At 43.1% G+C, this 15221-nt stretch overlaps 1 protein-coding gene across 5 annotated transcripts in view; it reads left to right on the top strand.

Moving 5' to 3' along the window:
- IFT74 (intraflagellar transport 74) overlaps positions 1–6362 on the top strand; it is a 41993-nt gene extending 35631 nt beyond the window's left edge. For all 5 annotated transcript variants that reach the window (XM_082204914.1, XM_082204917.1, XM_082204915.1 and 2 more), the window contains exons 17-20: positions 72–235; positions 2495–2620; positions 4554–4614; positions 5769–6362. In XM_082204914.1, coding sequence (XP_082061040.1) covers positions 72–235; positions 2495–2620; positions 4554–4614; positions 5769–5884 — 467 coding nt within the window. In that variant the 3' untranslated portion in view covers positions 5885–6362. The remainder of the gene's footprint in view (positions 1–71; positions 236–2494; positions 2621–4553; positions 4615–5768) is intronic.
- Positions 6363–15221: the final 8859 nt, after the last annotated feature.

The following is a 15221-nucleotide window of genomic DNA, read 5'->3' on the forward strand; positions in this document are numbered from 1 at the left end:
TCACTTCTCTCTGTGCTAGAAAATAATCTCCATTGTATGTCAGTAATGCTTCTTGGCTCTTTCTGTTTCAGACAGCCAACGTCTGCGGATGGACCTCCAGAAAATGGGCCTGCTGGAAGGCAAGATGGTTGATGAACTGACTTCTCTCAAAGAAAAAATAGAGCAAATGACCAAAGACCTGGAACTTTACAACAATCTGCCAGGTCTGAAAACAGCAGGAGAAGAAAAGAAAAAGGTAGTTAACAGTCAAAACATATTAATAATATTTGCTTGAGACCAAGTTATTGAAATATTCCAGCTGCATCTTGTTAAATGTTCTGTCTTGGTGTCCTTTACATACTCGTACATTGAGGCATGGTGGAGCTGCTTCCCAAAGGTGTTAAACAGCTTCTGGCTAGTCACATGATCCATCCCCCAGTCAGGTAGTTATGGTAGCTGCATACCTGCCACATCTGCATGGAAGAGTGTCGTGTGGACCAGTAGCTCCTGTGTGGCTTCTCATCAAAACTGAGTAAAAAAATGCTTTGCTTTGCTTTTTGCTTTTTTTAGAGAAAATAAATGGCACCACTGTTTTAGATCTAAAACTGAACATAAATTATAAATACATCATAGAATCTTGGAAGGAAGTTGGAAGGAACCCCAAAGGTCATCTAGCTCAACCCTCTGCAATGCAGGAATCTCAGCTAAAGCATCCATAACAGATGACCCCCTACCCTCTGCTTAAAAACCTCCAAGGAAGGAGAGTCCACAGCCTCCCAAGGGAGACCATTCCACTGCCAAGCGGCTCTTGCTATCAGAAAGTTCTTCCTGATGTTTAGTCGGAATCTCCTTCCTTGTAACTTGAGGCCATGGGTTCGAGTCCTGCCCTCCAGAGCAGGAGAAAACAAGCTTGCTCCATCTTCCATGGGACAGACCTTGAGATAAGTAACACATAACATTTCCTGTGGAACTACAAAGATTCAGAGGCACTTGAGTTGAGTTAATTTGGCATCCTTCTGCCTCGGGCGACAGTGGAAGAGAGCACCTTCAGGGGTAAGGTCAAACCATTTGGAGCGTTGTACTGCTGTTACGGGGACATGGGTGGCGCTGTGGGTTAAACCACAGAGCCTAGGGCTTGCCGATCAAAAGGTTGGCGGTTCGAATCCCCGTGACGGGGTGAGCTCCCCTTGCTCGGTCCCTGCTCCTGCCAATCTAGCAGTTCAAAAGCACGTCAAAGTGCAAGTAGATCAATAGGTACCGCTCCGGCGGGAAGGTAAACGGCGTTTCCATGCGCTGCTCTGGTTCGCCACATGCTGGCCACATGACCTGGAAGCTGTACGCCGGCTCCCTCGGTCAATAAAGTGAGATGAGCGCCGCAGCCCCAGAGTTGGCCATGACTGGACCTAATGGTCAGGGGTCCCTTTACCCTTTACCTTTTTACTACTGTTAGAGTAGAGGCCAATATGGGAGAAACGTGTTTTGGGGCAGATGAGGGCATCCAGTTGTTTTGCTGCTACAGATGCACCAGGGCATTTATTCTCTCTGCATTCCTCCCAGCAGTCATTCCTCCTCTGATCTTTCTGTGGCTACACAACCTGCCAGTCTCCAGGCACAGCAATCATCTGCAAGCGATTCCCATATGGCGGGGAATCGCTTGCCAGCCTTAATGTCACATTTGCAGGCATCTTTGTCTCTGAGTATCAGTTGCTGGGAAAACAAGCAGAAGAGTACTATGGTGCTAATGTCTTGCTTGTGAGCTTCCTGTTGGCTTGAGGTTGGCTACTGTGAGAAGAAGAATGCTGGACTGGATAGGCCTTTGGGCTGATACAGCAGGGCTCTACATATGTTCTTGGGCTTAGCATTTATTTTAGTTGTTCATTATCTGCAGAAAGTGCTTTCTTATCTGCATGCTTTCTATTGTCTTGAACAAAAGCTTTCAAGGGAAAGGTATAAGAAAGTAGCCAGAGTACAATATTATGCACAGAAAGAGGAAGTGTTTCACAGTTCAAAAAAAGAAAGCGTATTAAAGAGGGATGGAGAAACTGTGGCTCTCTGGTCGATGTTAGGTACCAACTTCCATTAGCCTCAGCCAGCTTGGCAAATAGTCAGGAATGGTAAGAGTTGTAAACTAAGAACTTTGGGTGGCCAAATGATTTGTTATCAGTGATGTACGAGCCGTGGGTTTTCATTCGTAAAGAAATAGAAAGCCCTTGTGTTCTCAGACATATCTTCTATTTTCCCATTTCAGAAAGATTAGCCAACTTGCAAACCAGTCACTACAGTCAACATAACACAGTCAAACAAATCAGTCCATGCATCTTTCACACGTGAACCGACCACATACTTTTTCCATGCCATCTGTCATATACACGATTATATGCTTTCATGGGAATGAGTGCCAGATGCTTAGATTCAAGCATAAATGCTTCCCCCCTCTCTGAATTTTAGAAATAAGCTAGAGCACTTTTAAGATGAGTGCTTTTTAATGTTCCATTTTTTTCCCCTTACTCTTAAGAAACTACAAGAAGAGAAAGAAACACTAACGAAGCGCAGGAATGCTTTCAAGAAAACCATGGAGCATCTGAATAGAGAATATGAAAGCTTGAAGTTGCAGCTGCAGGAGAATGAGACACATTCACAGGTACAGTTGAAAATGCCTCTTGCCTTTTGGTGTTGCCTTTTCTCCACCTTTTTGGAGTTTTGAAACTTTTGTATAATATGTCTATGCATACATAAATTGCTTTTTTACAGCCTCTTTAAATAACTTCAAAATCTTTAAAATGTGGAAAGACATAAGATCTCTTTCCAAGAAATGCTGCTTGCGGCAGGACTAAATTTGAAAAAAAGAAACACAGAACTCTTCCAGTTATGAACCAAAGAGCAATAATATTAATATTACAGTAGATACATAAAATGATATTAAAGTAATTGAGATGATTTTGGAGAAACTAGTTCATACTGAAGAAAAAAGTGTGAATGTGAATATGTACCAACCATGCCAAATCTCAGGCAAGTCTAATATTTCTATAATTCTCTGATGTTTGTACTCTTTCACTCCTGCCATTCTGTTAATGTCCCTGAGATTTTATTGTTGTGAAAAATGACAGGTTTGCTGGGGGAGGGAAACTGAGGGCAGAATTTGGCAGAATTAAGAATATTCAGCTCCCAAATAGTTGTGTTTTCTTTTTGCACATTCATGGTTGAACAGCTGAGTGTCAGTGATGCAATATATATAATAAGTGGGACCTGCAACAACTTTTTTGCACTGTGAAATGTTCCCTGTTTAGGATTCCATCCACTTCATCCCATTCTTCCCTAACACCAACACCTCCAACCAGCTTTTCCTCCCAGAGTTACTTTTGCAAACCTTGGGTTTCCTCTGATTCTGCAGATAACTCCCTTTTCTACATGAGTGTTAACTACTTTGGCTACATAAACAACCACACTCAGAGACTGACGACAGGAAAGTAGAGGGAATGGTGGAAACCAAATGGGATTTCACGATACAATTTGTTAATTTGAAAGGCTCAGCTGTATTTATGCTGAGTGTGGCACACAAGTCACCCTGTAAAATGTATTGAAGCTTTCCTTTGTCACCTGTTGTATCCCAAAATCTACTCGCCATCAGAGGCTCAATAAAGTGCATTGAGCTCTTTTTCTGAGCAGAAATTGTGATGGGCAATTGCTGGTTTGGAAGGTGTACCAAATAGCACTACACTCACATACTAAATGTTAGCTTCCACACAGCTATTCTGAAATATTCATTGCAAATAGCTTGCATGTCTTGATGGCACAAACTTTGAATAGTAGCACCAGCCAAACAAATCAATGCTCTACAAATTGCATTGTTAGGAAGCAGCCATCAATATAATAGCCATATTACCTTCCTGTTGATGCTTAAAGTGTTGTCGGAGTCCCAACATTTAGCCTGCAGTCTTACAATCTTCTCAACGCAGTCCTGCTCTTATCATAGCTTTTGGCATCAGACAGGAAATTTAGCTATGGAAATGAGGAAGTTTCTTCTGTGCAGTTCAGGGCCCAATATAGTTTCAAGATACGTTGCATGATAAGCTTTACATAGTCTGAAAACAGTTGTTAACCAAAAAGAAACACAGATAATGAGAGTTCAGTGTCATGCATAAATCATAGTCTCCACACTCTAATAAAAGACAATATTCTCATGGCTTGCATGGATTGCAAACCATCTTTTCGATGCAGTGTAATTACAAACTGCATGTGGTTTGCTGGAATCCTTATCAGTTCTTGTAATTTCTCTACAGCTCTGATTAAGCATATGAAAATCGGTGAGACTTAACTGATTTAGTAAGGCTACTGACACAGACATGCTTACTAGAGAGTAAGCCCCAGTGAACCTAGTAGAACTTCTAAATAGCTATGTATAGGTTTGTGCATGTTATCTGAATTGTGCTTGATCTTATATACTTGATAGAATGCTTTGGGTGGAAGGGCAGAATATACATTTAATAATCAATAAATTAAGTAAATTAAGGGGGGTTGGTTGCTACGCAAGTGGCTATTTTTTGCTATCATTTTTTTTCATTTTGTAATTGCAGCTTACAAATTTGGAAAGGAAATGGCAACACCATGAACAAAATAATTTTGTCATGAAAGAATGTATCCTTTTTAAAAAAGAGAGAGAGAAGATGCTGGAAATAATCATGGTAAATAAGAACATAAGCAGGTGCTTAAGTCTCTTAAATCAGTAGGGCTTGCTTAACATTTTCTGAATCATGCCCATTCTCAGCATTCTATTCTGAAAGCCTGAGGTACAACGACTTATTCCACATGTTACAGATGACCATCATATGTCTTGACATTTACATATATAGATAATTATATCCGAAGAAAGGGACTGTTTTATTTGTTCAACAGGAGACAATGGCAATAAAGAGACCTTGGCCAGGAAATTATGGATGATATCCAACCTTAGTCATAATCTGAGTAGACCCATTAAGTTGTTTAAGTCGACTGATTTAAATGGGTTTACTCTGGGTATGACTAATGTTAGCTCTCACCCAGTATCTCTTCCGTTATAGTTTATCTGAGGCATTTGACAACCTTAAAGCAGTTTGGTGGAATTGCCTTCCTTTTGTACGCTCAGAGCCCACACAGATGACCAAACTGCTTTTCACACTCATGATCATCTGTATCATCCTGCAAAATCTCAATGTGAATGGTGCAAATGCATAGTAAAACAGCTGTTGTTCCAGGTAGGAACTGTTGTACAGTGGTGCATCGCAAGACGAAAATAATTCGTTCCGCGAGTCTTTTCGTCTTGCGATGTTTTTCGTCTTGCGAAGCACAGTCCATCGCAACTGCACCTCTTCAAGCGGCTTTAAGAAAAAAAGCACAAGACGTTTTCATCTTGCGAAGCAAGCCCATAGGGAAATTCATCTAGCGAAGCAACGCAAAACCGAAAAACCCTTTCGTCTAGTGAGTTTTTCGTCTTGCGAGGCATTCGTCTAGCGGGGCACCACTGTACATGGAGATTTTAGTATCTATAACTGAGGACACAATCCATCTAGCAAACTGAAATCATGCACAAGGGCTTCCACTTGCACAATGGGGTTTTCCCCCTTTCTGCCCCCCCCCATTTATTTTTATTTTTATTTTGCTTTGGGGGTTGCAAGGACCCCCAGAATAGCAGGGGGGGTCATTCTGTCTGGCAAACAGATATGCTTGTGCAGACCAAATGTTTATTTTAGTGTGACATTGAATTCTACCCTCTGATGCTCGTTGGAGAATTTTCCTTATCTTTTTATCATCAGTTATAGCAACGAAAAGTCAGGAAAGTGATTACCGGCCTATAATGAAGAATGTGACAAAGCAGATTGCAGAATATAACAAAACCCTCATCGAAGCTTTACAGAGCAGCAGGACCTGATCTTAGGCACGTCCTTCACATGTCCGTGGACCAATGAGAAGAATTATTTATAGTTCTACACACTCCCCCAGTACACAACAGCAATATCTATGTGCATTTTTCATTCTGGCTAGTTAACAACAACCAGGAATTTGTTTCTTTAAAATTAACTTCACTGGATTTAGTCCTCTATTCTCTGCCAATGGTTTATTGGAAACAATGTAATTTACATCATTTTGGCCTTACTAAGTTAAGAAAATAATTCTATCCATCTTATTTTAAGAATTTTTATAAGGGGAGAGGGGTGAATTGTAGGTATAAAATCAGATATGTAGCAATAAATAATTAAAAAAACTCAAGGGCGAATTATCCAGCATTATTTTCAAGAGAATATTATTTCATAGGGATCACATGCCATAGGATACAAGTTCTCATGCCTCAGAATTCAAGAAAATGGGTTTTTGGCTATACTGTGAACATAAAATTGTTTCTAAATTTATGCATGCGTAAAGGAGAAATGTGTTTATTTTACCTTTTAATGTGAACCTACCTAATTTTCAGTTCCCAAACTAATACATTAACTGAAACACAGCTATCTTTCTCCCTTACCTGAATCTTTCAATGCAATTCTCCAGTCAAAAAATACTTCATTCTCCAGGAGAATTTATCCTTTGAGTATCAAAGATATCAGATGTCTGATCCACGTTAATTTAGAGCAGGGTTTTTAGCGTGGCTGCCCCTTTTATGTGGAAATCCATTCCTGTTGATATATGAAAGAAACCCACTATCTGCATTTTCCGGGGGGGGGGGGAGATTCCATTTGACTTCCAAGGTACGACTTTACAACCTATAATGCCCTCTCTGACATGTGAATGAATGAACTTTATTACGGTCACAGACCAGGATAAAAAACAAACAAACATATAAATAAAATAGCAGTTAGGATTTTTTAAACTGATAAATGTTGGAGCAAATAAGGACAAAGAAACAAACATAGGATAAAACCTCTGAATAAAATACAAGATTAAACACGGATAATGGATGGATAAAAACTGATAATTAAAATAGATAAAAACTAAAAACAAATAAAAACATGCAGTTAAAACAACTGTAAGGGCGTAAGAACTAAAAGACTCACAGTTAAAACAACTATAAGAGGCTGCAGAGTAGAAGCCTCTGAAATAGAGGACACAGGCATTAGAAACTGATGTGCAGATATGGTTAAAACAGACAATTAAAACAATGTGCAACAATAAATTTAGGGACAATGTGCAACAATAAACTATCCCAGGGAGTTGACGCAGAGTCACCCATGGAACCAAGTTTGGGGATTTTCATGCCGGACTATTTTGAGTTGGGCGATTGTCTGCGTCTACAGATTTGTACACAGAATCTGGCGACCGTCCAGGTCTTCTTCTGATCTTTGCCTAACAGCAAAAGGTCAAATTTTTGCTTTTGCGGGAGGTCAGCGAGCCTTACCAGTAGGGGATCAATGACCTTACTACGTGCCTCTTCATAAAAGGGACATTTAAAGAACAAGTCCTCTGGGCTTCCTATCTCTCCCAATGGACAGGTGCAAAGTCTCTGGGCATAGGGGACTTCTCTAAAGGCTCCATCCAGGACCGGCGAGGGAAGAGCCGCCCTTCTGGCGAGTGCAAAGGCCCTTCTTGCATTTCTAGATACGAGAAAGAAGAGATATGCTGCCGGTCCGGATATGTATCTCTCGATTTCTCCAATTCTGTAGTCGGGGTACTTTGCGCAGTCCTGTTGTCTCTCGGTATCTAATATTCTTTGCCTGACCGTGGCTTTTGCCTGGCACAAGCCCAGACTTAGAAGGGCTTGAGGGGCAAAACCCAGTTTCTGGAGGGTGTTATCAGAACTGCAGTCTGCCAGCCTGACTGGAATTGGTCGCAGAGGATCAGTGGGGCTATCCCTCGGGGGAGCAGATTCAACGTCAGCCATTTGTAGATTGATGTTAAACAAATGCTAGCCTCCACTCTCATCATCCCCGTTTCCAATCTCACCCATGCCTTTGAGACACATCTGGGGACTTGGAGGAGAGCTCTAAGAAGTCTAGATTGAACTCTCTCAAGGGGGGAGAAAGCAGAGGAAGGCGGACCCAAAAAGGAACCATACAGGAGTTGTGCCAAAGTTTTGGCCTTGTATAATTTTAGAGCTGTGGGAACGAAGAAGCCCCATTGCGCTCTGAAGAATTCAAGAATACAATTTGCGTTTTTCCCCACTGAACTCCCGATGGAGTTTATGTGTAGTTTGTTGGTTCCTGAGGCCTGTACCACCATTCCTAGATACTTGTAGTTTGTGAATTGTTCTAATTTATGGCCTTGGAGTTCCCAGCTTCTAAGCTTTGGTTTTTTCCCAAAAGCGAGTATCGTGGTCTTTTGATAGTTGATTTTGAGACATTCAGATTCACAGTATGCTGCGAGCTTTCTTAGTGCTCTTTTGAGTCCTATGCGGGTTCTAGATAGAATTACCGCATCATCGGCATATAGCAGGACCAAAATATGCCGATTTGCAAGCTTCGGTGGATGGAGTTTTGAGTCATTGAGTGCAGATACTAAGTTATTTAGGTAGAAATTAAATAGTAGAGGGGCCAATAGGCACCCTTGCCTGACTCCTTTGAAGGTTTTAATTGGGTCTGTTAGGTGTCCTAGGCGGCTGCACCTGACTCTAAGAGCCTTGTTTGCGTTCAGTGCCTGAATTAAGAGCGTATAGTGAGGCCTGCCCTCCTGATTTGTATTTGTCAATGAGATGCTGTAGCGTTAGGCAGTGATCTGTTGTGGACCTTCCAGGTCTGAAGCCCGCTTGTTCTATTGCCAGGATATCTTCATTCTCTAGCCATTCTGTAAACTTATTAAGGAGGTGCTTTGCGTAGTTTACTAATCACACTTAATAGGCTAATCGGCCTATAATTCGCTGTGTCGCCTCTGTTGCCCTTTTTATAGATTGGAACTATTATGGCTGTTCCCCATTCCCTTGGGATGCAGCCAGTGTCATCTATATAGGTGAAGAGGGTGGCTAAGAAAGGTGCCCACCAATCTGCCTGTGCTTTTATCATTTCTGGCGTAATGCCGTCTGAGCCTGGGGCTTTGGCCATTTTCAGTTGGTTTATATATGATTTCAATTCAGTTACTGAAACAGGCGGCCATTTAGCCAGTTGTTCTATATTATAATTCCGTAGTGGAGGTTCAGCGTCCTCGCACAAAGATTGGAAGAATGAGACCCACAGGCTAGGGGGAATTTGTGAGGTTAAGGGGGAAATAGCTTTATGGATGCCAGAAGCTACCAGTTTCCAGAATAGTGTCTGATCTTTTGCTTTTGCCGCACTAATTAATTCTAGCCAACATTTTCTGGTATAGGCTTTCTTTTGGTGGAGTATTAGGTCTTTATACTCTTTTTTTAGGGTACGGACAGCAAGATAGGCTTGATGTCTGACAGAATTTTCGGCTGTCAGGGCAGCTTTGTAAGCATTTTGCAGGGCTTTCTTTGCCTCAAAGCAGGTGTAATCAAACCAGGGTTTATTTGATGTTATTGGTTTAGTTGGCCTTTTCTCTGTGGTATTAAAAAGATAGGGTTTAAATTGTTGGAGCAGGCTCTCATATTTGGAAACTGGGTCCTCAGGCCTAGGATTATCCCCAAAGCCAGTTAAAATTGTATGGAGTTTTTCAGAGGTTAGAATCTTCTTCAGTTTGGAGTCAAGTGCAGGGGTCCATTTGACTCGGCAACCAGGTCGCTCTAATGCGGTGATCTCTGCAGGGTATACTGTTCTCAGGAAGGGTGACTTGTTTAATGGAGACACCTGGAGGTGAAAAGGGAAATGGTCCCCCTCTACTCTGACACGTGATTTTCCCCCTCATCCACTGGCAGATTATTTACACAGAATTTGCCTTCCAGACCATATTGGACACCCAGTAGGTTTTATTTTTTTGTAAAGTGAATTCATGTGTACCATTTGGCTAACTTGAGCAAAGTGAGAGCACTATTAAGAAGCGAAAACATGCATATATTAGCCAATTTCCTGCTCAACCTGGTAAATCTGTTGCATTCTGGGTTTTCTTTCCTTCATATTACAATATATCTAGATAAGACACAACAGGATTTGTATAGGCCTGAATCTGTTATCTAGGGGAAATTCCCACTAATATCTCTTCCTTCCTTTGGGGGAGAGCTTTCAGTTATTGCAGTGAGAGTCTTTTTTCCCCTTTTTTTGCTGAGGTAAAGTTGGTGTCTAATATCCTCACAGGCATCTTTCTCGGCCGCTCGGTTTGCCCACTGAAATCCCTTCGCGTTTAAAACAACACGTTTTGATGAACGATGGAAAGAACCCACCTACTGAATAAACAAGGAATAAAATTCGCTTCTGCTCTTCTCATGGGCTCCTTACAACATAGCACTGCTTTTGCAAAATAGCATGGGAAAGTTCACCGGCTTTTGTTCTGTCCTTTGTAGGACTTCTACCATAAACAAAACCCTGCCTGTAGAGTTATATGTTCCTATTTTCTTTTCCCATGAAGCTTTTCTCATTAACCTATAGGTACTTCAAGACTGACTGTCCATTTCCTTCCTCAAAACTTCCCTCTGAAAGCAACAGGTTCTGAGGCTCTAGAACAAGCAGTTTTGTGTCAGTGTAGCCCAGAAACCCCAATTTTGGATATAGTTATCTGCATAATATTTGAGACAGGAGAGTGGGGAGGAGTTGCTCCCCACAAGGCTTGCCCTACTCCTCCCCACCTAAAATTTAACTTGTAGAACATAGTTCATCCCCTCATCAGAATATGCCCCCCATTAATTTATCCTCCTCTCCACCTGGTCTGCATATATTGCTGTATAGTACCGCATATATGTGAAAGGATGTGTGAAAAATCATATACAGTGGTGCCCCGCAAGACGAATGCCTCGCAAGACGGAAAACTCGCTAGACGAAAGAGTTTTCCGTTTTGGAGGTGCTTCGCAAAACGAATTTCCTATGGGCTTGCTTCGCAAGACGACAATGTCTTGCGAGTTCCTGCTGGTTTTTTTTTCCTTTCTCCCCCCTTTTTCTAAGCCGCTAAGCTGCTTATCAGCTGATCCGATCAGCAGATAAGCCGCTAATAGCGCTAATCCGCTAATCCGTCAATGGGCTTGTGTCGCAAGATGAAAAAACCGCTAGACGAAGAGAATCACAGAACAGATTCTTTTCGTCTTGCGAGGCACCACTGTATTTTAGCTCTGGGCAGCAAGAATTAGACAAGTGTACAAATTTGTGTGTGTGACAAATTCCAGAGGGGCCATCCTATTAGGCTGCAATGGATTGCATTGGATTGTTTTGAAAGTCATTGCACCATGAGGTGGAAAAAAAGACGCTCTCCGTCCTGTCCTGTATTTTGCCAGAACAAAGAAGCCAACCTCAAATGCTTAGGAAAGCAGTGTCTACTGCTGCAGCAAACTGCTGGGAAAGGACCAGAAAAGGCACTATGGGGCTCAGTAATTTTAGATGACTTAATGGTCTTAATCGACAGGTGCTTTTTAGAAGGTGATGTGGGGGGATATTTTTCCAGCCAGAACGCTTTACTAAGCATTCGTTCTGATTTGTTTGCAAAGAGGTTAGACAATGTTGTTTCAGTCAGTTGATGTCCGACCGCTTTCCAGTGCCTTTTCCCACCTTATCACAGAAAAATCTGGGCATTGGAAAGGTGGGTTTGTGGCCTCCAAGCACCAAATCAGCTGGAATTGCACAAGCTGAATTTGCTGGTATGCAATTGAATCCCACCCCAAAATAGGAACAAGTCTTTGCTGCATTTAGTAGTAGTAGTAGTACAATTTATTACCTACCTCGCTGTGGTCTCAACCACTGAGCCTCTTGAGCTTGCCGATCGTAAGGCCGGCAGTTCGAATCCGTGCGATGGGATGAGCTTCTGTTGCTCTGTCCCTGCTCCTGCCAACCTAGCAGTTCGAAAGTACATCAAAGTGCAAGTAGATAAATAGGTACCGCTGTGGCGGGAAGACAAACAGCGTTTCCATGCGCTTTGGCTTCCATCATGGTGTCCCATTGCACCAGAAATGGTTTAGTCCTGCTGGCCACATCATCCGGAAAAAGCTGTCTGCGGACAAACACTGGCTCCCTTGGCCTGAAAGCAGAAATGGGCAACCACAGCCCATAGTTGAATTTGACTGCACTTAACCGTCTGGGGGTCCTTTACCTTGCCAACCCTTCATCCAAAGGTAATTTTTTTTTACAAAAGAGTCACATTTTTAAAAGGTTTGGGATGTTGACCAGGTCAACCAAAGGGCTGGTTAAAAAGGAACATTTTTGCCTGGCACCTAAAGGTGTTTAATGAAGGTGCTAGGTGAACCTCCCTGGGGAGAGCATTCCACAGACGGGGAGCCACTGCAGAGAAGGCCCTGTTCTCGTGTTGCCACCCTCCAGACCTCTTGAGGAGGGGGCACATAAAGGAGGGCCTCGGAAGATGATCTCAGGAACCGGCTAGGTTCATACAGAAAGAGGCGGTCCTGAAGTATTGCGGTCCTGTGGGTTTCTGTGACCTGTTTCCGTGGAAGGCAGCAAAATATGATTTCTGGAGCTGTGTAAATCTGAATGTCAGTTGCCTTCCCCATCCCTTCCCCTCAGCTTTCTAACCAAATCACCTCAAAATGCCAACTATTAGTCAAATCTCATGATAGAAGAGAAGCATCTATGCAGGATTTACTGGGCTTTGGGTCGACCTTGAACTTTAATTAATGTGTGTGACTCATCAGCCACCAAATTAGTAATTCTCTCTAAAAGATCTCAGAATTTGCCCTTGTAGTTCCACCCTTGAAATTTCCCAGACGTTCCACATGAAGGAGGTCTATCGTTTGACCTATCCGTTTATTATATGCATGCAAATTTGAGGTTTAGGTGGGGTGGGTGTACATCGGAAACCATAAAGTCAGTTTTGCAACTGGGCACATCGCAAGAACTTGATGTGCCAGTGAATTGTTGTGTACAGAGGTGGCCATTCGAACCAAGAACAATGTTGAGACATTAATCAAGGAAGTGCCAGGAGAGCATAAATGAACGGTTTCCAAACCAAACATTCCTTATTTTTGCATTAAAACGGGAGAGGGAAGAATGAGAAGGGAAGGACAACGTGTTTCGCCGTTATACAGAGCTGAGTTCAAATTCCAGCCTTGAAATGACACACAGCATATTTCCAAAGCTAAGTGGCTTCCGGCTCTTATTCACAGCCGGCTGCAGGACAACCAAAAGCAGTAGCTGGAACCACACAGTCATGAAAAAAGCAGTATTTTGGCTAAGAAACAAAAAAGGGCAGCCTAGGTTTTCTGAGCACAATTCTTCTCCCCACCCCTTTTTTTTCTTTTGCAAAATGTCCTCTCCTCCCCCAATTTACTCACCCTTTACATGGCAAAGGCCCTTACCCCTCCAACATTTCTCTGATGAAAATCTGGAGGTCCTATTCAATTATTATTATTATTATTATTATACCTCACCCATTTGACTGGGTTGTCCCAGCCACTCTGGGCGGCTTCCAACACATATAAAAACATAAGAAAACATTAAACATTTTTTTAAAAAAACTTCCCCATACAGAGCTGCCTTCAGATGTCTTCTAAGAGTCGTATAGTTACTTATCTCTGGTTCGGGAGTCACATAGTTCCATGACCGATTAAAATAGGGACATCCCTTCCATGCCCCCCAACATTTCTCCGATGAAAATCGGGACGTCCTAAGGAAAAGCGGGACATTCTGGGATCAAATCAGAAACCGGGATCCTGTAAATGCGGAGCTGTTCCTGGGAAATAGGGGCACTTGGAGGGTGTGCAGGCAATGTGTCCTTTTCCTCCACCATGCCACTGATGTATTACAAGGGTTGCCAGTACAGTGGTACCTCTGGTTGCGAACGGGATCCGTTCGGGAGGCCCGTTCGCAACATGAAAACAGCGCAACCCGCAGCGGCGTGTCTGCGCACGCGCAGGTTGCAATTCTGCGCTTCTGCGCTTGCGCGAGCAGCGAATGCTGGAAGTAACCCTTTCCATACTTCAGGGTCGCCGCAGGACGTAACCTGAAAGAACGTAACATGAAGCAAATGTAACAGGAGGTATGATTATGATGCTCACAGGTGCCACCAAAACATCTTATGCTGCCTATCATGGGAATTGGGGTTGCTTGTGTGTAAACCTCCAGCTGTTCCAACTGCTTAGGGGCAGTTGTGTCTTTCCCTGACTGAGCAGCCCTTTCGCGCGGCTGGCTCAGTCGCTAGCAGAATCCGTGAGTGGGCGTCTCCTAAATTTCCTCCAGCATAAGAATTCCTTAACGGACAACCTCCTCCTCGCCTCTCTGCGCAGAAGCCTTCTGCGCAGAGTGGGCGTGCCAAGCGGTGGTCCTCCACTCTCCTCACTGACTTCACTGGAAGAGTCTCGGAGCCTCCCCTCCGAAGTGCTCTCTGTCTCTCCCTTCTTCCTGGTGTCACCTGGACTTCTTTCCCCAGAGGGCGTTCTCTCTCTTCCCTTACTGGTTCCCTCTCCGGCAGAATCTGGGAGCCTAGCCTCTCCACTCTGCTCCGATGTCAGTTCCCTGACACTGCCTGCAAAGGGTCTCCAGAAATTTCCAGTTCTGTGTCATGCTCCCACTGGATTCATTTTGTGATATGCCACCTCCCACTCCACTCCACCACATGACACCCATAGCACTTTTTTTTTTCCTTTTTCCAAAATTCCAAGTGTTGCCACTGGTCAAAAAAGCTTGCCAAACCCTGATGCAGTGCCAGATTTACGTACAGTGGTACTTTGGGTTACAGACGCTTCAGGTTACAGACGCTACAGGTTACAGACACTTCAGGTTACAGACTCCGCTAACCCAGAAATAGTACAACGGGTTAAGAACTTTGCTTGAGGATGAGAACAGAAATTGCACGGCAGCAGTGCGGCGGCTGTGGGAAGCCCCATTAGCTAAAGTGGTGCTTCAAGGTTAAGAACAGTTTCAGGTTAAGAACAGACCTCCAGAACAAATTAAGTTCTTAATCCGAGGTACCACTGTATAAGCTAAAAAATATATAGCTTAGGGCCCCACTCTCTTGGAGCCCCCCAAAAAAATTAAAGGAAAAAAACAACTGGATGTATATTTCCAAAATACAGTGGTACCTCGGTTTATGAACTTAATCCGTTCCGGACGTCCGTTCTTAAACCGAAACCGTTCTTAAACCGAGGTGCGGTTTCCCTAATGAGACCTCACACCGCCGGTGCCCTTCCACCGTTCGGCTTCCATTCTTAGACTGAGGTAAAATTTGCAAACCAGGACACTACTTCCAGTTTTGCAGAGTTTGTAAACCGAATCGTACGTAAACAGGGCTGTTCTTAAACC

The sequence above is a fragment of the Podarcis vaucheri genome (genome assembly GCF_965113315.1).
Source record: "Podarcis vaucheri genome assembly, chromosome: 17".
Lineage (NCBI taxonomy): Eukaryota > Metazoa > Chordata > Lepidosauria > Squamata > Lacertidae > Podarcis > Podarcis vaucheri.